General features: G+C 45.8%; 1 protein-coding gene across 10 annotated transcripts in view; it reads left to right on the forward strand.

Annotated features, from left to right (window-relative positions):
- The window catches only part of tjp1b (tight junction protein 1b), a 74,451-nt gene that overhangs the window by 21,817 nt on the left and 27,634 nt on the right, over positions 1 to 25,000 (forward strand). For 5 of the 10 annotated variants that reach the window (XM_063197052.1, XM_063197056.1, XM_063197057.1 and 2 more), the window contains exons 2-12: positions 7,224 to 7,265; positions 7,498 to 7,554; positions 8,323 to 8,447; positions 9,006 to 9,108; positions 9,824 to 10,220; positions 10,828 to 10,934; positions 13,780 to 13,948; positions 14,864 to 15,011; positions 21,095 to 21,222; positions 22,886 to 22,994; positions 23,281 to 23,431. In XM_063197052.1, the coding sequence (XP_063053122.1) occupies positions 7,507 to 7,554; positions 8,323 to 8,447; positions 9,006 to 9,108; positions 9,824 to 10,220; positions 10,828 to 10,934; positions 13,780 to 13,948; positions 14,864 to 15,011; positions 21,095 to 21,222; positions 22,886 to 22,994; positions 23,281 to 23,431 (1,485 nt within the window). In that variant the 5' untranslated portion in view covers positions 7,224 to 7,265; positions 7,498 to 7,506. The remainder of the gene's footprint in view (positions 1 to 7,223; positions 7,266 to 7,497; positions 7,555 to 8,322; positions 8,448 to 9,005; positions 9,109 to 9,823; positions 10,221 to 10,827; positions 10,935 to 13,779; positions 13,949 to 14,863; positions 15,012 to 21,094; positions 21,223 to 22,885; positions 22,995 to 23,280; positions 23,432 to 25,000) is intronic. The other 5 variants (XM_063197055.1, XM_063197060.1, XM_063197061.1 and 2 more) reach the window with 3 other exon arrangements.

Genomic DNA, 25,000 nt, shown 5'->3' on the forward strand with positions numbered 1-25,000 from the left:
CCATCTATTATGCATGTATGTGTTGGTGGGGTGAGTTGTGTGTGTGTGTGAGAGAGAGAGAAAAAAGCAGATTGTGTCCCTCGAGCTGACCCACATAGGGGCCGACGCCCTGAGATGAACATCAGACCATGGCAGCACTTAAACGCGTACTTACACCCATCAAGAGACCGTTTAGATCCTTTCCAGCAACTCTATATCGCTTCTCTCTTCCTTGCACGCTCTCTCTGGCTTTCTCTTGCTCTCATGCTCTCTCTTTCTGTCTTTCGCTCTCTCAGTATCTCTCTCTGCATCTCCCTCTCTCTCCTGCTCCCTGTATCTGTCTCTGTCTCTCTCTCTCTGTGTCTCTCTGTCTGTCTGTCTCTCTCTCCCTCTCTCACACTCTCTGCTGATTCTGCTGTGTGTGTGCAAACAACTTGGCTGTCAGTCAGTCAGAGCGGAGCTGCTGTGTCGCTAGAGTCTCCTCTTACACTGTTTGTGTTTCCTCCACTCCACTTGGCTGGTTGGGGTGTCAGTTTTGGCTGCCTGTTTGAGTGTGTGAGAGTGGTCTCATTCATGTGTGTGTGTGTGTGTGTGTGTGTGTGTGTGTGTGTGTGTGTGTGTGTGTGTGTGTGTGTGTGTGTGTGTGTGTGTGTGTGTGTGTGTGTGTGTGTGTGTGAGAGAGAGGGCTTGTTTTCAGCTCTACATGCCACAATATTGTACCATGTGGGGCAATTGAGACTTGTTGCGGTAAACCAGGGGTATGGGGTTATTGTGGTCATTATGGGTTCACTTCACACTGAATTATTACGGTAAATCTGGGGCAGTATGTCGTCATTACGGTAATATGGGGTCGTGTAGGGGTAATAGGATGCATGTGGGGTATTTATTATGAGGTTATTGGGTCATTTCTTACATAGAGTAAGTAAGAGACTTGGAGTATTATGTAGGCCTAAATTGAAAAAAACCTGACATCATTTTGGTGTGTGTGCGTGTGTGTGCGTGTGTGTGTGTGTGTGCGTGTGTGAGTGATGCACACACAGGCATATCAGCAAGTACACACCCGTTGATCTCCAGCCCCTAAGGTTTAAGCTCCAGATGGGGAAAGGTTTTGGACTGTGTGTTTTGTGTTTCTGAGTGATTCAATTTAATTGGACAGTAGTGTAGTGTGGTAGTACAGTATGGTAGACTGCTCCACCCTAAGTTCAGTTCACTTAAGGTTAATAAGCACCATTGGCTCTGCCATGGCCTAACGGTGCGGCACTAGATTACTATGCCAGCGACCCGGGTTCGATTCCGTCCTGGGTCATTTGCCAGTCCTTCCCCGTTTCTCTCTCCCCACTCGCTTCCTGTCCCTCGGTCACTGTCCTGTCTGAAATTACGCACTAAAGCCCCAAAAAATCTTGAAAAAAAGGTTAAGCACCATCCACCTCTTGTGTCTGACTCTGAGCTCTCTCTTGTCAATGTGATGCACGGGCACATGTACATCTAAACTCGCCTTAATCACACATGTGGACGTGTGGACACATGTTGACGACACACACACACATACACATGCGCACACACAGACGCACATGCCTTTTGGATAGGGATGCAAATGATTAATCGATTAATCGACTTTAATCAATCAATGCATTAATCGATTAAAAAACATTAATCGCAATTAATCGAAAATTCAACTGACAAGAGACCCAGGTGAATTGGGCATGTGAAGAGTGTGTGTGAAGAGGGGTGTGAATAGTGGGAATATTTAAATCACCTTTGTATTAAAGAATTGAAATAGAATTGATTAAAATGTGGTATTTTATCTCAATTTTTACTTACAATTTTTAAATTTAGTAGGGATTTTTTTTAGAAACATTGAGATTTCGGGGGAAAAACTCCGCTTATCAATTAATCGTAAGTCGATCGATAAGACTATCAACTAATGATTAATGAATTAATCGATAATTTGCATCCCTACCTTTGGATAATTTTTAGTCACATGCAAGCACACAAACAATTAGTGTCTTGCTCACCTTAACCACAATGGCATGGGTCTGACGGTTAACCACACACATTTGGTATTCAAGGTCATCATCTCCATCTTCATCATCTTCATCTCCATTTCCAACATGCATTCATTTATCTGAACTTTTCAAAAGCACAACTTCTGGACTAGGGCTGTCCTAAACGATTATTTTTCTCCCGATTAATCTATCAACTATTTTTTTTCGAATAGTCAATTAGTCAAACGATTACTTTTTTTTAGTACTCTAGCACTTTAATCTTCAAGAAAAAGGGAAAGAACCCTTTAAAATTAGGTCCCTGAGCTCACAATGAGCTTTAAATCATGATAGTAGCTTATTTACTCTGAGATACAACTTCCAATTCATATGCGCTGGGCAATTTTAGGTTTTAATAAAGGGTCATTTCACGTGAAATCAGACACTTTGGGACCCGACCAACCCGGATTTCATTCATACTTGGTGTGCCTTTTCAGTATCAAGGTAGCACCCCAGAACTGCATTGGTTTGGAGAGGTGAAACTGAACTTCCTGCATCCTCATGGACCATCTCCATCCTTCACTTTTCCCTTCAGACCAGATAGACTTGTCATGGATCATCAGGATGTGCTTCTGGTAGTGGAACCTGTAACTGCAACGGGACGTACTTATACATTATCTACAAAAGACACAGCTGCTGCTTCAAATGCACTGGTAGAGTACAAAATGAGAGTGTAGCCATTGATTATCTCTTTAAAGTACGGTAAAGGGAAGATGACACAGGTACACAGAGAAGGAATGTTCAAACATTCACATATCATCATTTGGTGTGTATAAATGGACATCTGCCTTAGTTTCTGAAACCTGGGACCATGGAAACTGACCATTTTTGTTTTGTTTTTGCTTTGTCATGTGATGCTACTATGGTATTACCATATTATTAGTAAGTGGTCTGTATGATGCCATATTTGTGAGTCAAATTCTCTCTGAAATGAATAAAGAACCGAACACCAGCATTTGAGGTGTTGCTAATGACATTGCCGGCTACGTTTGGACAAGGAACTGGCCATTTTAAAATATAGGTTTTTTAGATATTCAATTTTTATTTTTTCAATTTATCATAATTCATATTCTGAGAGTTGTTGTATTCCAAGCTGATTGTGTAATATGTAGAGCCAGAAAAGAGCTTTCAAATAACACCACAGGCATCTTTTTGTGACTAACACTGACTGATATATTCAAGGCTGAATGTATAGTGTCCTACCCTCACATGTGAACTTTTCCTAGTCTGTTTCTCCCTTAATATTAGTGTCAGATTCAAACCAATGCAGTTCTGGGGTGCTACCTTGCTACTAAAAAGGCACACCAAGTATGAATGAAATCCGGGTCGGTCGGGTCCCAAAGTGTCTGATTTCACATGAAATGACCCTAAAGTAAAAAAGCATTGAAACGATTAGTCGACTATGAAAATTCTTTCCGACTAATTTTTATAATCGATTAGTCACGATTAGTCGATTAATCGTCCCAGCCCTACTCTGGACTTAAAGCTGGGCACAGCATCTCATTTTTTCCCCATATCTGTTTTTCTTTCTTCCTCTCCTGTCTCCTTTCTATCTTCCTCGATGTTCCTGTCTTTCTTCTCCTCCTCTAGCTCTTTTTCTTCTTACCCCTCTCCTCTCTTCTGTCCTTTTTGACTCCTTGTGCCCTTGGGGTCATTTCACGTGAAATCAGACACTTTGGGACCCGACCGACACGGATTTCAATCATACTTGGTGTGCCTTTTCAGTAGCAAGGTAGCACCCCAGAACTGCATTGGTTTGAATCTGACACTAATATTAAGGGAGAAACAGACTAGGAAAGGTTCACATGTGAGGGTAGGACACTATACATTCAGCCTTGAATATATCAGTCAGTGTTAGTCACAAAAAGATGCCTGTGGTGTTGTTTGAAAGCTCTTTTCTGGCTCTACATATTACACAATCACCTTGGAATACAACTACTCTCAGAATATGAATTATGATAAATTGAAAAATTAAAAATTGAATATCTAAAAAACTTATATTTTAAAATGGCCAGTTCCTTGTCCAAACGTAGCCGGCAATGTCATGAGCAGAACCTAAAATGCTGGTGTTCGGTTTGTTATTCATTTCAGAGAGAAGTTGACTCACAAATATGACATCATACAGACCACTTACTAATGATATGGTAATACCATAGTAGCATCACATGACAAAACAAAAACAAAACAAAAATGGTCAGTGTCCATGGTCCCAGGTTTCAGAAACTAAGGCAGATGTCCATTTATACACACCAAATGATGATATGTGAATGTTTGAACATTCCTTCTCTGTGTACCTGTGCCATCTTCCCTTTACCGTACTTTAAAGAGATAATCAATGGCTACACTCTCATTTTGTACTCTACAAGTGCATTTGAAGCAGCAGCTGTGTCTTTTGTAGATAATGTATAAGTACGTCCCGTTGCAGTTACAGGCTCCACTACCAGAAGCACATCCTGATGATCCATGACAAGTCTATCTGGTCTGAAGGGAAAAGTGAAGGATGGAGATGGCCCATGAGGATGCAGGAAGTTCAGTTTCACCTCTCCAGTGCTCGGCATACATTCCTCAGCACATGCTAGCCACCAGTTGCCATCATATACAGCTACAACATACCCTTTGATGCTTGAAAATGTAACACATTCCTTTACTGAGCTCACTCTTTCAACTCTGCCTTCTCTGAATGCTGAAAATGGCCTAACTTCCACTGTGTCCATTGACAATGGGCAGAAGCTGTGTAGTTTTTGAGTACCTGGAATAGTTCTTGCAGATTCAAACCTTTTCAACAGGTTCTCAGCTTCATGATGGTACATCTCTGTTGTGGCAAACTGGCAATGGATGTTCTTGACATTATCCTTGACAAATTCAAACAGTTGGTATGGTGTTACAATTTAAGCTTAATTGTCAATAGGACGTTGCAGACTTGCTCGTGCAGCAAGCCATTTAACTGTCCCTCCAACGCCATCACATGGACCTTTGCCATGTGATGTGGCAAAAAAGTGCCACTCTGCAGGTATGTGAAAATCTGCCTCGTGGTGGCACACATTTGTTGTGTTTTTAAGGTTCTTATATTGTGCAGCACAGCCATCAGAAAAAATATAGGATCTTCTTTGGACGTTCTGTCATTGATGAAGTGTCACTGAGGAACTGAATTAGGAGCTTCTGAAACAGATGTACAGCAATTGTATCATGAATGTTGCAGTCTGAAATAACAACAAAACATATTTTTCTCCCAGTTTCAACTGATCTTGGTAGTAGCATACAAATGGATGGATTGTGGCCTGCACTGGTTGTTCCAGTGAAATGATTGAATAACATCTTGAATTACAAAACTATAGTTTTAAAAACGTTCCTGGTTCAAGGGAGTCAGTCAAGGATAATGTCAAGAACATCCATTGCCAGTTTGCCACAACAGAGATGTACCATCATGAAGCTGAGAACCTGTTGAAAAGGTTTGAATCTGCAAGAACTATTCCAGGTACTCAGAAACTACACAGCTTCTGCCCATTGTCAATGGACACAGTGGAAGTTAGGCCATTTTCAGCATTCAGAGAAGGCAGAGTTGAAAGAGTGAGCTCAGTAAAGGAATGTGTTACATTTTCAAGCATCAAAGGGTATGTTGTAGCTGTATATGATGGCAACTAGTGGCTAGCATGTGCTGAGGAATGTATGCCGAGCACTGGAGAGGTGAAACTGAACTTCCTGCATCCTCATGGGCCATCTCCATCCTTCACTTTTCCCTTCAGACCAGATAGACTTGTCATGGATCATCAGTATGTGCTTCTGGTAGTGGAACCTGTAACTGCAACGGGACGTACTTATACATTATCTACAAAAGACACAGCTGCTGCTTCAAATGCACTGGTAGAGTACAAAATGAGAGTGTAGCCATTGATTATCTCTTTAAAGTACGGTAAAGGGAAGATGGCACAGGTACACAGAGAAGGAATGTTCAAACATTCACATATCATCATTTGGTGTGTATAAATGGACATCTGCCTTAGTTTCTGAAACCTGGGACCATGGACACTGACCATTTTTGTTTTGTTTTTGTTTTGTCATGTGATGCTACTATGGTATTACCATATTATTAGTAAGTGGTCTGTATGACGCCATATATGTGAGTCAAATTCTCTCTGAAATGAATAACAAACCGAACACCAGCATTTTAGGTGCTGCTCATGACATTGTCGGCTACGTTTGGACAAGGAACTGGCCATTTTAAAATATACGTTTTTTAGATATTCAATTTTTAATTTTTCAATTTATCATAATTCATATTCTGAGAGTAGTTGTATTCCAAGGTGATTGTGTAATATGTAGAGTCAGAAAAGAGCTTTCAAACAACACCACAGGCATCTTTTTGTGACTAACACTGACTGATATATTCAAGGCTGAATGTATAGTGTCCTACCTTCACATGTGAACCTTTCCTAGTCTGTTTCTCCCTTAATATTAGTGTCGGATTCAAACCAATGTAGTTCTGGGGTGCTACCTTGCTATTGAAAAGGCACACCAAGTATGATCGAAATCCGGGTTGGTCGGGTCCCAAAGTGTCTGATTTCACGTGAAATGACCCCTTGGTATCTCTCTCTCCTCCTCTGACCTCCTTTTCTATCCTTGTCTTTCCCTTTTCCTCTTCTTCTTCTCCCTCCCTCCCTCCCTCCGTCTCTCTCTCTCCCCCTCTCTCTCTGGCTCCCCCCTCTCCCTCCTCTTCTCTCCTCCGCTGCATTGCAGGAGCTGTAGTCTAACTGTGTGAATAAATCGATGCTCTTAAACGCCTCTGCTGCTGTCTCTACAGTACAACAAAGCTCTCTCTCACACACACACACACACACACACACACACACACACACACACACACACACACACACACACACACACACACACATAGAATGTAGTTGCTTTGAGATGGGTGCCTGACGTCTGGCTAGATTGAGCCCAGTCAGTGCCCGTTGGCATGAGGTTGGACCTGGACGTGAGATGGTTTAGGGGCTGGGTGGCATCATGGAAAGACTGTCTGTGTCCTTTTTCGTGGGGGAGATGTATTTGGGGAATTACTTCGGAGTTTGTTGGGGAAGGCTTGAAAGCACAAAATGAAGAGATCTGTGTTGAAAGCAATTTCTAATGACACACTCTTCTGTCTCTCTTCTCCCTTTCCTCCCCTCCCCTGCTCTGCCTGGTCCTCCTCTGTCTCCCTCTCAGGCGTCCAAAGGACTTGTTCTCTTCTCGAAGAGCGGATCTTGGGTAAGCCATGATTGGTGTGAGATTTTAAAGTGTGATTAGGTGTGTGTGGGTGTAATGGGGGATATTCTGTATGTCTGATGGGAAGAAGTGTTAGTGTGTGCGCGTGTGTGCGTGCGTGCGTGTGTGCGTGCGTGCGTGCGTGCGTGCGGGTGAGATATAATACAAAATATATTATTAGAGTATTCATTGAGTGGTGGTGTGTGAGCGCTAAATGATGTCTTGTCATCTACAGAGTGCAGTCATGGAGGAGACCGTGATCTGGGAGCAACACACGGTGACCCTCCACCGGGTAAGGATGCATTGCGCGCCGTGCGCATACAAGCACACCAACTTAAAGGTGCACTGTGTAATGTTACCGTTTTAATGAATGCTTACCACCACCATCAAATTCTAACTACTCATTATGACTGGGAAAATTGCACTGTTCATACATGGAAAAGGGGATCTTCTCCATCGTCTGGCATTTTTAATTCTTAGAAATAGGCATTTTTTTGCTGCAAAACGCACTTTACTTTGGTCATACTGGTAAATATTAGTTTATTACTAAGTAAATATTCATAAAAGGATACAATTTGGGCAGCACAATTCCAATGAGCAGCATAGATGCAATACCTACTCTCGCCACAATTTTACACAGTGCACCTTTTAACACTTTATAGATTTGCATGCAGATGCACCAAATATCAGAGGTGTCAATTCTGAGTCCAGAATGTAAAAAGCCCTGCCACAGTTTCCTTCCAACACTGGTGACTCCAATAAGTAGCTGGTCTACCTGTCTTGAGTTCGCAATATAATTAGCTGATTCAAAGCTGGGGTGCATTTCTCGAAACCATAGTTGCTAACTACGTTAACTACTTTGTTGTTTGAAATTAAATTTCCCATTGACAACTACCCAAGTTGCTAACTGGCTATCAGCTACCCTTTTGAGAAACGCACCCCTGGTTGGATCAATTTTGTGGCAGGATGTTTACTTTCTGAATGCATGATGGACACTTATGCCAAATAGGTGTAATTACAGAGTGTTTGAAATGGTGTGTGTTTGTTCGTGTTCCCACAGGCTCCTGGGTTTGGGTTTGGCATCGCCATCTCGGGCGGCCGGGACAACCCTCACTTCCAAAGCGGCGAGACCTCCATCGTCATCTCCGATGTCCTGAAGGGCGGCCCAGCCGAGGGCCTGCTGCAGTACGACATCCTCTTTACTCATTTGATATATTTTTTGGGGTTTTTGCCTTTATTTTTGACAGGACAGTGGAGCAGAGACAGGAAATGAGTGGGGAGAGAGGGGGAAGGATCGGCAAATGACCTGGGCCATAATCGAACCCGGGTCGCCGGTGTAGTAACCCAGTGCCCTACTGTTAGGCCACGGCAGGGCCTTCCGGTTAACTTTCCTATACCTGTCTCAGAGTTCATTACAATAATATAGACTCCCTTCCTCCACTTGTGCTTGTGGCCTCGCCTTTTGCTGACGCCCCGCCTCGGTAGGGAGAACAACAATGTTTTCTCACTGTCAGCCTATCTACAACAGTTTTTGGGGAACTGCTCTTCATTCACCATCCCGTTTGTAAATGAGAAGCGGGATAATAATACATCAGTTTTATATAGCGCTTTTCATGTTACTCAAAGACGCTTAAATGATGTTTGAGGGGACTTCATACTGTAGGTGCGGAGTGTTGTGTTGTACTTGGGTTTCTTGTGTGGACTGTTGGAGTAGCTCGGTGTTGTGTTGTGTGTCTCTCACAGAGAGAACGACCGCGTGATCCTGGTCAACTCTGTCTCCATGGACAACGTGGAGCATGCCTACGCAGTGCAGCAGCTCCGCAAGAGTGGCAAGAACGCAAAGATTGTGAGTGTTCATTTTGCACAACACACACACACACACACACACACACACACACACACACACACACACACACACACACACACACACACACACACACACACACACACACACACACACACACACACACACACACACACACACACACACACACACGCTATATCATTAATTTATATCAAAGGTCATGCACACACACCATGCTCATTCAGACAAGGAAAGGGGATGGTGGTGCATGTTCTCCACCATGCACACGCACATTCACCTACACAAACACTACACACATTGCACTAAGCTAACGGCTTGATTCAAAATCAACTTCTTATAGTAGTTATTACAAGGTACTTTCTACAGCCTCAAGCCATGGGGAGCCTTTTCGGCCATGTCACTTCACATAAAAAACGACCAGCGTCTGCTTGCCTTCACCCAGTATTGTTTGAACCTCAGCTGAAGATGACCGTTGGATTGCATGTTTGTGCGTTTGTCTGTGTGTGTTGCATTTGCTTGTATTCACACACTTGTGTGCGTGCGTGTGTGTGTGTCCTGACTAATCCTACTGGATACATGCTACTGGAGACATTGAAAATGGACTAGGTCCGAAACGTCTGTAGCTCCAATTTTGTCCTATGACTCTTCTTTTGTTACGTTTCGGCTACAATATACATTTTTAAACTTGAAAACCTTGTGTGCGCCTCATCTTTTTTTTTGGACATTCTCTGTGTAGACCATCCGCCGCAAGCGCAAGGTCCAGATCCCACTGAACCGTCTGGACCACCACCACCGCGAGACGATGTCGGAGGTGGAGGACGAGGAGGAGGACAGCTACGAGGAGGAGATCTACGAGGTGCGCAGCGGGCGCAGCGGGCCCAGCTACAGCGGCCGGCGCAGCGGCAGGGGCGGCGACCGGGGCGGCGGCGAGCACCGGGGAGGAGGCGGCGGCGTGGCCTCGCGCCGAGAGCGGGAGCGCTCCCGGGAACACGGCGGCGACCACGACCGCGAGCGCAGCGCCTCACGTGGCTCCCGAGAACGCAGCCTTTCGCCGCGCTCCGACCGGCGCTCCATCTGCTCCAACCCCCCGCGGCCCGCCAAGGTCACGCTCGTCAAGTCTCGCAAGAATGAAGGTGAGGCTCACACACTCGGGGCTGGCACACACACACACTAAAACACACACACACACACACACTAAAACACACACACACGCGCGCACTCACACGCGCACTCACAGACACACTGACACAGGGAGGTGTGACTTGTGTTTGATTGTAATGTGAATTGGCTGTCCCTTTGTATGTGTGTGTGTGTACACAATGTGCACACAGTGTGTGCACTGTTTAAACACCAAAGGCTCGCACACACACTCCCGCGATAGAGGTGTGACTTGATTGTGATGTGTGTTCATATGTGTCTGTTCCTGTGTGTGTGTGTGTGTGTGTTCTGCTTTTATGTGCAGTTGCATGTAAAAATCGGAATATTCTAATCTGTGAAATATCTGTATTTCTTCCCAGCTGCAGGCCTAGTATGCGCACACAATACACACAACACACATTCTGTGTGGTGCTCTCTTTGTATGCGTGTGTGTGTGTGTGTGTGTGTGTGTGTGAACATCTGTGAGTGAGTGAGTGCTTCGCCCTTGAGCGTATAAGGGCCCTCATGAGCTCCTAGGCTAACATGGTGTGGGGGTGTGTGTCTGCCTGTGTGTGTGTGTGTTCCCGTGTTTGACTCTGTAAGCAGAATATGGGCTGCGGCTGGCCAGCCACATCTTCGTGAAGGACATCTCTCCCGAGAGCCTGGCCGCCCGAGACGGCAACATCCAGGAGGGAGACGTGGTACTCAAGGTGAGACACACGGGCAGGAGAGAGAGACAGAGCGAGAATGAGATAGAGAGAGAATGAGAGAGAGAGAGAGAATGAGAGAGAGAGAGAGAGAATGAGAGAGAGATGGAGATAGAGATATAGAGAAAGAGGGAGGGAGAGAGAGAGAGAGGGAAGGAGAGAGAGAGAGAGAGAGAGAGAGAGAGAGAGAGAGAGAGAGAGCTGGAGTGAGAGAGAGAGAGAAAGAGAGAGAGAGAGAGAGAGAATGAGAGAGAGAGAGAGAGAGAGAGAGAGAGAGAGAGAGAGAGAGAGAGAGAGAGAATGAGAGAGAGAATGAGAGAGAGAATGAGAGAGAGAGAGAGAATGAGAGAGAGAGAGAGAATGAGAGAGAGAGAGAGAATGAGAGAGAGAGAGAGAATGAGAGAGAGAGAGAGAATGAGAGAGAGAGAGAGAACGAGAGAGAGAGGGAGAGAGAGGTCTGTGTGGGGATTGAGGTGAAAAGAGAGAGGGGGATAAAGGGGAACAGAGAGGAGAGAAAGAGGTGTTGGTGATGGGAGGTTTAGATGGGAAGAGTGGGTGGAGAGGAAAGGGAGTAGAGAGAGCGAGAGAGATGTTGGGGTGGAATCGAAAATGGGTGGAGTAGAGGAAAGAGTAGAGGAAATAAGGGGGAGAAGTGTTGGAGAGGGAGAGGGATATCGCGAGAAGGAGAAAGGAGAGAGAGAGAGAAGGATATCGTGGGATGGAGAGAAACCAAGGGGGGAAAGGGAGAGGAGAGGGGGAGGGAAAGAGACAGGTGTAGGAGAAAAGGATGAATTGAGATGGAGAAAGGGAAGGGAAGAGAGAAATGAGAGGGGGAGGAGAAAAGGACAGGGAGTTAGAGGTGGAGTGGGAGGAGCAAGAGAGAGAACAGGAAGGAGGGTGAAAAAATATGGGGAAAAGGACGGAGTAAGAGCAGAGAAAAAGATGGATGGTTGTGGAAAATGTTGAAGGTCCATGGGTTTGTGAAAAGCAAGTTTACAGAATTTGGTTCCTAGTGTGTCATGCACCAGAAATCTTGCCTTTAATGCAAATGTTAAATAAATACAAAAAATTGGCACAGGTAAGTGGTGGCAATAATATTATAAGCAATACATTGTTATACGTAGTTCTATGTGCTTAGACACTGTGGATGGGTGTAGTGATGATATGTTGTACATTTACTGCGCTCATAATGCTGCCTAAGTACGCATGTAATGCTGTGCTGTGTTAAACACCATCCTGGTGAAGGAGGCGGCATACACTTTTCTCCCATTGTGCTTAGAAACACTTTGAAAAGCTGTGTGACTGCATGCAATACAATTAATAGCAGTTCTGGGCTCTCCTCTGTATATTTAACTGTACGACACCAGGTACAGTTTTCCCATGGTAATGCAGTCACACTGACGCACCTCTCATAATTTTACTGTAGCCTTGTACTGCAGATGGGCCTGTCGACGAGCCTATACACTCTTTGCTGAAAACACTCAACTACATCATAACAACATTCAACAGCAGAGAGTCTTAAAGTCGCCCTCTGCAGTTTGCGTGAGTTTGAGTGGTGCCCGCGGAATGCCTGTCTCAAAATCCAAACAATCAGGAAAAAAATGCTGTTTAAGTCTCTTCGCGGTGAGAATGTTTTTCATCCCGGAGTACCAACAGTCGATGCAAATGTGAACATGTCTCCAGCTGCACGTAAAATCAGTTTTTGTTATGAGAAGTCTTTTACCGCGACACTAGTTCGGCTGCGTCAGCCAAAAGTTACATATGGGGAATTCTGACAGTGGACCGAGAAAATGGTTGGCAGAGTCACCATTCATTTACTAATGACTCATTTAAGCATCAGCTTACTCAGGACAGCAAATTAATTAACGTTGAATCCTACCTTGTGTCCCTTTAAAGGGGTATGCCACTATTTTGGGGATTAATACAGTTCAACTCGTTGGCCAGGGTTTATAAAGGTGATGAAGTGTCTTATTTTTCATGTTAAGCGTTGTCTTGCTTTAAGACAAGTTAAAAGAGGGAATATGTCGCTAAGCTAGTGAAAGTCAATGGATCCGTGTAGCATTGTAGCATGCTACACGGATCCATTGACTTTCACTAGCTTAGCGACATGCTCCCTCTTTTAACTTGTTTTGAAGCAAGACAACGGCTTACATGAAAAATAAGACACTTTACCACCTTTATAAACCCTGGCCAACGATTTTAATTGTATTAAGCCCCAAAATAGTGGCATACCCCTTTAAGTAACTGCATAGCACTTGGTCATTACCATTTTGGTGACCATAAGGCTCTGCGATAAGGGATTCATTGTGGGGAAATTTGTTGTAACGTGGAATAACAGCGCTTATTACACATTATTTTACTTTTCTTGGTCATTGACATTGTATAGTTGCAGTGTAACAATGCGTAACCTGCACTTGCACTGGATTAATGTAACTGTTAAGATGTATGAATTTAACTTGTACATTCACTTCGTTAGATGTAGTAGATAAACTACCAAAGGTAACCATAAACTAGTGTTACCCAGTGCTGTTGTAACACCCTTGTAGTTCCACATAGTAGTAATAGTAGAAGTAATCCTTACAATTGCCCTACCTTACACTAGCCTTTTAAACACACACCCACACATGTAGTAACACACTTCCCTCCACACTCCCTTATAGTAACACGCACACACACACACCCTTGTTGAGAAGACGCAGCCACTGCCCCCTATCCCCTACCCTCCCCTCCTTTCCTCTCCTCTCCCCCCCCCCCCCCCCCCCTGCACAACCCGTCCTGTAGTTTGTCAGTGACACACACTCATAGTGACACTACTCATCCCCTCCCCACCCCCCCCTCTGTCCTGTAGATAAATGGTACAGTGACAGAGAATCTGTCTCTGATTGATGCTAAGAAGCTGATCGAGAGGTCAAAGGGCAAGCTGAAGATGGTGGTGCAGAGAGACGAGCGGGCAACGCTGCTCAACATCCCCGACCTCGACGACAGCATCCCCTCCGCCAACGCCTCCGACAGAGATGGTAGGAACACGCACGACACACACATCGCTACCATGCAATGCAACACACTATGCTGCACCGCAACACATGCTAACTTCGACAAAGACGGTAGGAACATGCACCACACACACTACGCTACCAACACACTACGTTGCAACGCAACACACCACACACACACACTACGCTACCATGCAATGCAACACAACACACTACGCTGCACCGCAACACACCACACACTCTACGCTGCACCGCAACTCATACTAAATCTAATAGAGACGGTGGGAAAATGCACCACACAACACTAATCTGCACCGCAACTATGATGGAGATGGTAGAAAAATGCACCATGCACACTACGCTGCCCCACAACACATGCAGCTAATGGCACAAACAAAGAGACTAAAGTGACACCAGCGATGGAAGTAATTGACTTTGGAGGAGCTGGCGACAGGAAACACAAAAGAGATTTGGGCGACAAGAGGTGATTTTATCGACTTGATGCGAGAGCTTGTAGTAGAATTTCAGCAAGTATTTTGCTAAGTAGCTATGATGGGATTCGGTGGCAGCCGTCGCTGGCAATTGGAACGTCTGAATGCTTGTCATACGCTCTCTTTCCCTCGTGTCACTCTTGCAGACAGTCCATGCTGCAAGTGACTTTTTGTTATTATTATTACCCATCCTGTATGTGTGATGGAGATCCATGTGCTGAAAGTGCCACCTCTGCTGGTCAGGAGAAACAAAATGCCACCCAATATCCCTTAGCCATGTGGTAATTCTTAATTCTTCTGTCTGCAAAAAAAGCTAATACATCTGCATGCTAACTATTAGCACAGCTGTAGTTAATACGAAGTCGTCTTGTTGTGGGAGTGTAGAGCCGGTCATTGGATGTTTTGGTCTTTGAGCTGTTGGTGGTGTGTGTCTGGTGTGTGTCCCTAGCAGACATTTCAGACATCCACTCGGTGGCGTCGGAGCACTCGCATCGTTCGCACGAGCGGCGTCGCAGCAGCCGATCCCGCTCGCCAGACCGCCGCTCCGAGCCCTCCGACCACTCCCGACACTCGCCCCAGCAGATGAGCAACGGCAGGTATGCGTGCACACACACACTCGCACACACTGCAACCCCCAGAACACACACACACACACACACACACACACACACACACATACACAGACTCGCACACATGCACGCACACACACACACACACACGTGCACGCACACACACACACACACACACACACACACACACACCTGTCGGTCACACACCCACTTTCACGTGCTCATGCATTCATGCACACCCTCACTCTTTATCTCATATGCCCTCTTTCTCTCTCTCTCTCTCTCTCTCTCTCTCTCTCTCTCTCTCTCTCTCTCTCTCTCTCTCTCTCTCTCTCTCTCTCTCTCTCTCTCTCTCTCTCTCTCTCACACTCTCACTCTTTATATCACACTCCCTCTCTGTCTTTGTCCGTTTCTCTCTTGCCCTCTGTCTCTCACACTGGAGCATTTGTCGTTGGTGTGTCTTGCATCTCCTGTGTTTTGATGTCCCCTTTCTGTATGTGTGTGCATTGCTCTCCATGTCATGTTTTCTTTGTCTTTCTCTCTGCCTCTCTCTCTCTCTCCCTCCCCTCTCCTCTCTCCCCTCATCTCTCTCTCTCTCCCTGTCTCTCTTTTTGTCTCTCTCTCTCTCCCTCTCTCTTCATGTGTTGTCATTTCATCCTCTTATGTCCTTGTGACGTCAGTACATGTTCACTCCCACTTCCCCCTTTCTGTCTGTGTCCCCCTCCTCCCCCCTCCTCTGTGATTGGTTCTCTCTCTGCCCCCTGTGATGTGATTGGATCCTGTCCATAGATGGAGGATTCTGTAAGTGCGTGTCTCTGATGGGGGTCACGCGTGTAGTTGTGAGATTGCCCACGTTCTGGCTACTAGTTAGTGTCGGTTGTTCTGTAGGCTGTAGCTGTGTGTGTGTGCGTGTGCGTGTGCGTGCGCGTGCGTGTGTGCGTGTGTGTGTGTGTGTGTGTGTGTGTGTGTGTGTGTGTGTGTGTGTGTGTGCGCACGTGCACGTGTGTGAGAGAGAGCTGCAGTAGGAGAGTGTGATGGCTGCTGTCCCACATGCAGTAGGCAGACACGTCTCTCTGTAGCGCAGTGTGACAGACGCCATACAGTAGAGGACGGCCTGGACGGGTCACTGCTGAGGTGACATGACGGACCCTCCGGTTGTTGCTGCCGCCGACCGTACCGTAGTGCTGTGTCATGGTTAGCAACATGTCACTTCGTTGCTGCCGCCGACCGTACTGTAGTGCTGCTGTGTCATGGCTAGCAACATGTCATCTTGTTGCTGCTGCCGACCGTACTGTAGTGCTGCTGTGTCATGGCTAGCAACATGTCACCTCGTTGCTGCTGCCGACCGTACTGTAGTGCTGCTGTGTCATGGCTAGCAACATGTCATCTTGTTGCTGCCGCCGACCGTACCGTAGTGCTGTGTCATGGTTAGCAACATGTCATCTTGTTGCTGCTGGCTGCTATAGTGCTGTGTCATGGTTAGCAACTAGAACCCCTAGTCATAGCTGAGATCCGAGTGCTGTGTCATGGTAAGCAACATGTCATCTGGTTGCTGTGTCGTGGTTAGCAACTAGAGTCCCTAGTCTGGTTGTTGCTGCTACTGAGTTGAGTGCTGTGTCATGGTTAGCAACATGTCATCTTGTTGCTGCTGCTGACCGTACCGTAGTGCTGTGTCATGGTTAGCAACTAGAGCCCCTAGTCATAGTTGAGGTCCGAGTGCTGTGTCATGGTTAGAGTCTCTAGTCATAGCTGTGATCCGAGTAGTGTGTCATGGTTAGCAACTAGAGCCCCTGATCACAGCCTAGATCCCTCCGACCACTAAGCCCTCAAGACTTTAATATCAGTCGTCCAGCGTGTGTCATGTTTTCATATGGGTCTGCTTTTTTTTCTTTCCCATTCAGGCGTTCAGGGCATTTCTTGCACAGAATTCTACCCCTGTAAGTTTGTCAGCTTTAGCGTTTGTGTGAATGTGTGTGTTGTTTGATTTCGTGATATCATGTATACCGTGTGTGTGTGTATTTGTGTTTGTCAGAACGTGATGAACTGCAACAAATTGTACGTCAGTGTGCAGTGTTTTTTTTTTTTTTTTCAACTCCAGAACAGAATAGATTGGTATAGGCGTTGGTGCATGCAAGAGTGCAGTAACCCAATTGCGATGCTCATTTTGTCCTCAAATAACCTGCATGGGATGAAGTGGCCAATGAGAGTGCTTTCTTGGTGATGATGGAGCCAATCAGTGTGCCTCTCTGTGTGATGAAGTGGCCAATGACCGTGCCTCCCTGGTTTGTGGTGCTCTGGCAAATGAGACAGAATGCTGTATCCAGTAGTGGTACATTCAGTAGTGACACGCACACACACACACACACACACACACACACACACACACACACAGTCACGTGACAGGAAAAGTTGAACAGGGCACGATGGGATGTGTGGGCTATGATGTCATGCGTTAGGTTTACAGTAGAGTCTTTCATGGGCCATTGTTAGTCTGTGATATGAGTGGGATGGAGAGAAGGAACAGAGATGAAATAATAGAAGAACAGAGTGACTTCTGAATGAAGTCTTTCTCCTACTAACCCCCACCCTCCCCACCCCTTCCTGTTATCACACATGCATACGTGCTCACACAGGTGCTAGGCCTGTCTACAGACATTAGAAAACGGTTTGTTAACGTGCGCGCGCACGCACGCACGCACGCACGCACGCACGCACGCACGCACGCACGCACGCACGCACGCACGCACGCACGCACGCACGCACGCACGCACGCACACACACACACACACACACACACACACTCACTCTCTCAGCCCCCGCCTTTTGTGACATGATTTGCAAAGACATTAGGCAAGCAGACAATCACACACACACCTGTCCTGTCCCTTTCTTCTCCTCTCTCCTCTCTCCTCCTCTTCCCTTCACTCCTCTCCTCTCCTGTCCTTTCCTCTTCATCACTTCCTCCTCTGTCTCCTCTGTTCTCATTCTCCTCCTCCTCCTGTCCTGTGCGTGCGTGTGTGTATGCGTGTGTGTGTATGCGTGTGTGTGTGCGCACGTGTGCGTGTGTGTGCGCGTCCGTGCGTGCGCGTGTGTGTGCGTGTGTGTGTGTGTGTGTCTGAGTGCCTGAGTGCATGTCCTTTGCTCAGGTGAGCTGTTGCTAGGAGCAGTGTACCAAAAGCCCAGCAGCATTGCCATATCTCCACACACACAACACATTCAATAGCCACAAGCTACACAGGTCCTGATTACTTTCGTTTTCTCTTATCACCCCCTTCCCGTTCACGTCTTGCCCTCTGACAAACATTTGTGTGTCTTTATGTGGACATACATGTATGGCTCTCATGATATAAACCCTGTTTCTGGCTGGTATATGTACTGTAGTTATGACATACCTTTGTCTCGTGCAGTGATTCTCAACCCCTCAACTAATACACCTCAATTGCAACTGAGCGCCCCCACCTCTCAACTCAACTGGATCCTTCTCAACGTCCCACCAAAGGGCTCTCAAACACCCCCTGAGGGGCTCTAGAGCCCTTAAAGTGTGCCTCCGGGATTTTGGACACCAGACCTCATTTCCGAGTCAGCCAGGGTGTAAACAATGTGTCCAGAACGTTTTTTTTCACATTCCATGCAGTCCTTGTGAATTCTCATATCCATGTTGCTAAGCTAGCGCAAGTGAACGGAAACGGTAGTAGCCTGCCCCCAAAAATAGTCTTATCCAGTTGCAACAACATTCAAAACAACCCCATTATTATGCCAGACTGCAAGTGTAAATACTTGTCTTGATAGAATGAAGTTTGAAATTAAACCAACATTGCAATCATGTTTGATCACCATCAGCAATTTGTGTTCCGGTTTGAAAGCTTGACAGCCGCGGAGTGATATTCCTAGTACAAATCCTAGCTTCGTTTGACACATCCATAACTTTTCCATAGAGCGAACTCCAACATCTTTGAAGTTTGTAAAACTGAACATCAAGAGTAATGCTTTCTGTCCGACTTTGTCAACCTTTCGTAACATTGAATATGCCATGACAATGTTTAGTTGTTAGGCCTACTAGATGACCCGTGTGTCTACAGAGCGTTAGATGTTGGCGAACAGAACAGTGCACCCATCTCTTCTAAATCCCTTTCATCCTTCCATTCCATCTCGTCACAAAAAACATTCCCTGTAATAACAACTAGAGTTACGAGTGACATATTCCACAATGTCAAGCCAGATCACATAGCGTTGCGTAACTTATGAATCCATAGGAATACGGCAAGTCATGTCTACCATTTGTCACAGCAATTACACAAAATAACAGTAAAGCATTACAACATGCCAATCCAAAAGGGTAACTTCTAGCCCAAGTTTTGGCTAACGTAGGCGAAGCCATTATACCACTGGGCTACCATCATAGAAGCAGAAAGCATAGCAAACCTGTTCTTCGGAGACTGTTGGTGCGCGCCACAAAATGTAGATCTGGGAATGCGGTTGGCACCGCGGACACTTTTAGAGTTTTCCGTGTAGGTATTAGACTTCGAGAAGGACTTTGTGAAGTCATCGGGACTGAAATGGTCACTGCAAAGCACCGGGGTAGCTTACGGAGCGTCTCCATCGGTGTGTTGATGTAGCCCTGCAGCCAGGAGCCAGAGTTTGGTTCTTTCAACATCTTTCACGGAAACCAATGGAAACTTGCCGATACCCATCTGTGGGCTTTATTATTGCAGTTGGTATATACACACTGATGTACCATGGTGCGATGTCGTTGGGTTTTAATCCACTATTCGATCCGAAAGCAGTTGTAGAACTAGCTTTGATTTGCAATGTCTCTTGCGGGTCCCTGCAGTGGGTGGGTGGGCTACATCACAACTGAAGAGAGCAAAGTAAAATTCCGCCGACCCCGAGAAAATAGACTCTCAACATGGCAAAATCCACGCAGTGCAAGGTTGGTTTAATTTCAAAGCTTCATTCTACTAAGGCAAACATTTACACTTTCAGTATGGTATAATAACGGTTTTGTTTTGAATTTTGTTTAAACGGGATAAGACTATTTTTGGGGGCAGGCTACTACCGTTTCCGTCCACTTGCGCTAGCTTAGCAACATGGATATGAGAATTCACAAGGACTGCATGGAATGTGAAAAAAACGTTCTGGACACATTGTTTACACCCTACCTCTACCTCACTGAGGCAGAAATAATTAAGTGGGGGTGTGTGTGTGTGTGTGTGTGTGTGTGTGTGTGTGTGTGTGTGTGTGTGTGTGTGTGTGTGTGTGTGTGTGTGGTCTTCTGTGGTGCGCGTGTGTGGATGGGATGTCTGTGTGGTGTGCAATGCTCTGTGACTTGATGCGATCTGACACACTGTTCCTCTTGGCAGCGTGTGCGTGCGTGCGTGCGTGCGTGCGTGCGTGCGTGTGTGTCCTGGAAGATCCTGCAAGTCATGCTTTTTTCCGACTCTGTCTTCTGGATGAATGACCATCACATCTGATTGTGTGTGTGCGTTTATTAGTCTGTATGTGTGTAGAAAGCAGGTCAGTGTGTTGTTCCTGTATTGTTGGCTGGATGTGCATTGTGTACTTATTATAATCGTGGTTAGCAGGCTGTCCTGTGTAGGTCCACTCTTACATGTTAGTTCCTCATGAGCCTTTTTCATATGACGTCTAACATTTCAGATACAGTTGCATCCGGTTGCATAGACATAAACACATTAGATATAAACATATAAACAAATACCTTTTTCGTTTATGGCTTAAAGGGGTATGCCACTATTTTGGGGCTTAATACAGTTAAAATCGTTGGCCAGGGTTTATAAAGGTGGTAAAGTGTCTTATTTTTCATGTAAGCCGTTGTCTTGCTTTAACGGCTTTAACGGCTTTAACGGCTTTAACCGTTTCCGTCCACTTGCGCTAGCTTAGCAACATGGATATGAGAATTCACAAGGACTGCATGGAATGTGAAAAAAACGTTCTGGACACATTGTTTACACCCTGGCTGACTCGGAAATGAGGTCTGGTGTCCAAAATCCCGGAGGTACACTTTAATGAGAAACACTGTTCTAGTGTGTGTGTGTTTGTGTGTTGTGCATGCGTGTGTGATGCGTGTGTAATGTGGCGTTTGTGTTTGGCAGCCACCGGAGTCGTGAGGAGGAGCGTGTATCTAAGGGGGCGCCCATCCCCATGCCCGCCAAGATGCCCGAAGAACTGACCAAACAGGAGCCGCCCGCACGCGACGACAAACAGCTGCCGCCCCTACCAGGTAGGTCCTAACATTGAGACACTCACACACACACACACACACTCTCTCATTCACACTCCAGACAGGGCTGGATTAACAGCTTAGATATGGCTGCAGTTTAGGGCCCCCCACCTGCCCGGGGGGGCCTTATTGGCCAAAAGTGAAAATGGCAGACTTTTGACAAGATGCAACGTTTCATGTTGAGCACAATCGGTAGACATGTTATCCTTAATTCCTAGCTTGTAATTATCACACTGTCTATGTAATTTTGTCATGAAATTTGCCTTCCGCGGGGCCCATAGAAACCTGTAGCCTAGGGGCCCCTTGCCACCCTAATCCAGCCCTGACTCCAGGGCACTTCATCAGTCAGGTCAGCCTCAAAACACACACACACACACACACACACACACACACACACACACACACACACACACACACACACACACACACACACACACACACACACACACACATTCACACATTCACACACACACACTACGGCACATCAGCAACTTGGGCTCTATTGATCATTTGTCATTTAAGTAATTGAATAAAATGTAGCTTTGTCATCCTTAAGTGGTAAAGATTTTATTTTTAGGATCACTGAGGCAGAAATAATTAAGTGGGGTTTAAGTGTGTGCGTGTGTGTGTGTGTGTGTGTGGTCTTCTGTGGTGCGCGTGTGTGGATGGGATGTCTGTGTGGTGTGCAATGCTCTGTGACTTGATGCGATCTGACACACTGTTCCTCTTGGCAGCGTGCGTGCGTGCGTGCGTGCGTGCGTGTGTGTCCTGGAAGATCCTGCAAGTCATGCTTTTTTCCGACGCTGTCTTCTGGATGAATGACCATCACATCTGATTGTGTGTGTGCGTTTATTAGTCTGTATGTGTGTAGAAAGCAGGTCAGTGTGATGTTCCTGTATTGTTGGCTGGATGTGCATTGTGTACTTATTATAATCGTTGTTAGCAGGCTGTCCTGTTTAGGTCCACTCTTACATGTTAGTTCCTCATGAGCCTTTTTCATATGACGTCTAACATTTCAGATACAGTTGCATCCGGTTGCATAGACATAAACACATTAGATATAAACATATAAACAAATACCTTTTTCGTTTATGGCTTAAAGGGGTATGCCACTATTTTGGGGCTTAATACAGTTAAAATCGTTGGCCAGGGTTTATAAAGGTGGTAAAGTGTCTTATTTTTCATGTAAGCCGTTGTCTTGCTTTAAGACAAGTTAAGAGGGAGCATGTCGCTAAGCTAGTGAAAGTCAATGCATCCGTGTAGCATGCTACATGCTACAGTGATCCATTGACTTTCACTAGCTTAGCGACATACTCCCTCTTTTAACTTGCCTTAAAGCAAGACAACGCCTAACATGAAAAATAAGACACATCTTTATAAACCCCGGCCTACGATTTTAACTGTATTAAGCCCCAAAATTGTGGCATGCCCCTTTAATGTTTTGAGTGTTATGTGGCAGCGATTTGAAGCGATCTGAATGTCCGTCGGGTCGGGACTCTGGACCATTAAAAAGAATCTTGAATCTTGAGCACTGTTTTTCACCTGAAACCGTTAGTCATCTATATCTGCTTCCCTTCAAAACTGAACTTTTTTGACGTCACCGTGAGCGAGGCTAATACCATACTTCCTTGGCTGTAATTTGTGTGTAATGTGTGTGTTGCAGAGCCCAAGCCAGTGTACGCTCAGCCTGGCCAGCCTGATGTAGACCTACCAGTGAGCCCTGCTGATGCTCCCGTGCAGGGCAGCGCCGCTCACGACGACAGCATCCTCCGGTAACGAAACACTCACTCACTCACTCACTCACTCACTCACTCACTCACTCACTCACTCACTCACTCACTCACTCACTCACTCACTCACTCACTCACACACACACACACACACACACACACACACACACACACACACACACACACACACACACACACACACACACACACACACACACACACTCACTCACACACTCACACACTCACACACACAGGCGGCGCACGGACCTAATATTTCATGATGGATGAAAGAAAAATAACTGCTTTTGTGTCCGTGTGTGTGTTGCAGGCCTAGTATGAAACTGGTGAAGTTCAAGAAGGGTGAGAGTGTGGGGTTGCGCCTGGCTGGAGGAAACGACGTGGGCATATTTGTGGCAGGCGTTCTGGAGGACAGCCCCGCAGCTAAAGAGGGCCTCGAGGAGGGAGACCAGATACTCAGGGTGAGTGTATTCTGGGATATGTGTCGCTCACATATGACGCAAGTCAGGTGACCATTGAGACACACACACACACACACACACACACACACACACACACACACTTAGACAATTAGCGTAGGATCACTGGGTTGGATTTTCCACAGATGGGCAGCGTTATGGCTCTTCTTCTGCCTGTCGCTCTCAGCTGTGTCGCTGGTTAAGTTCAATGTGAGTGGCTGTTGTGGCACATCAGTGAAGTTGACGGACAGATCGTTTATCCAGTCACGTCCAAGGATTTTTTTGATGAGGTGCCTCGTTCAAAACATGCCGATTGTGGGGGGTACCCAGATGGTATCAAAGACACAGGCGAAACATACCAGCTGGCAAAAGTCAGGTTACCCTCACTGAGGCATACTATACACACAAACACTCAAGACATCTGACGTAGACCTTGTGTTGGGTCAAAACGTTGGGTTTGGTTTTCACCAAAGAAAATAAAATTTTAGCTCTTGGTCACCTTTTCAGAACACAACCATCACACTCAGAGGTTGCCTTCATGCCGTTGACAACATGCATAATTAGGTCTCCTCTGTAGCTGAAGGGAGCTGCCTCAATGAAGCAATCAGCCTACATGCTAACTGTTGCAGACATTAGCTCACAGGCTAATGATTCATAAGATTAGCTTGTGGTAAAATGGGTGATTGATACAGACAACAGTACTGTATGTGTTTTCTTAACATAGCGCGCTGACTGGCATGCAAAGCCATGTATTAATTTAGCTGACAATTAACACAGTTTCTGAAGGTGGTGCCTGGTCCAGGTAGGGTGACCAGCTGTCCGGACTTCGGCCGGACAACCCCGCCCCTTAACTTTCTAACCTAGCGTCCTCGCGGGCACCCATTGCTTCGACTTGCCGAATCCCCGCCTCCGTGGAGAAAACAGTGAAGTTGGCATTCTAAACTGTAGGCAGAAATCAGGGAACAGCGCTGCCATCTTACCTCAGACTAACTCAGCTGCCACTCAGCTTACTTGTAAAACAATATTTTTTGGGGGAAGGATTTTCGCATTTCATTACCTCACTCCGATAAAGGAGTCATCAGTACCACTAACTTAATATTGTATCAGAGACGGCAGGTTACGATAGACAAATCCTTCCGTTGTTGTCTGTGTAGGCTGCTTCATATTTAAAAAAAAAAATGTATTTTGGGTAGTCATGCATTCGTAGGCCTAATAGCCAACAATTAATTTGATTTACTTTACTCAAAGTTGGTCAGAAGTCTGTTTATCAGCAGTGTTTTAAGGGAGGCAAACCGCTTCTGTCAACCTTTTTTTTTCATGCAGACTCTGGATGGAGCTCAAAATACAGACGTTTCTTTGCCCTGTTTGTAAAGTTGTGAGAACCCTCGTATCGTTGTAAAGGCATTTAGCGGACAAACTTAGTTACACTATGCGTTGCCACCAGTGCAGGAAAAAATGGGAAACAGACAGTAGACAATAATATAGTTACCTTATTTAACTTTCATACAGTCAGTTAATGAACTTCATATTGGGCTATTGCACGGAGATTTTCCAGACATAAGGCGACAGCTA

This window comes from Engraulis encrasicolus, chromosome 4 (genome assembly GCF_034702125.1).
Source record: "Engraulis encrasicolus isolate BLACKSEA-1 chromosome 4, IST_EnEncr_1.0, whole genome shotgun sequence".
NCBI classification, from domain to species: domain Eukaryota; kingdom Metazoa; phylum Chordata; class Actinopteri; order Clupeiformes; family Engraulidae; genus Engraulis; species Engraulis encrasicolus.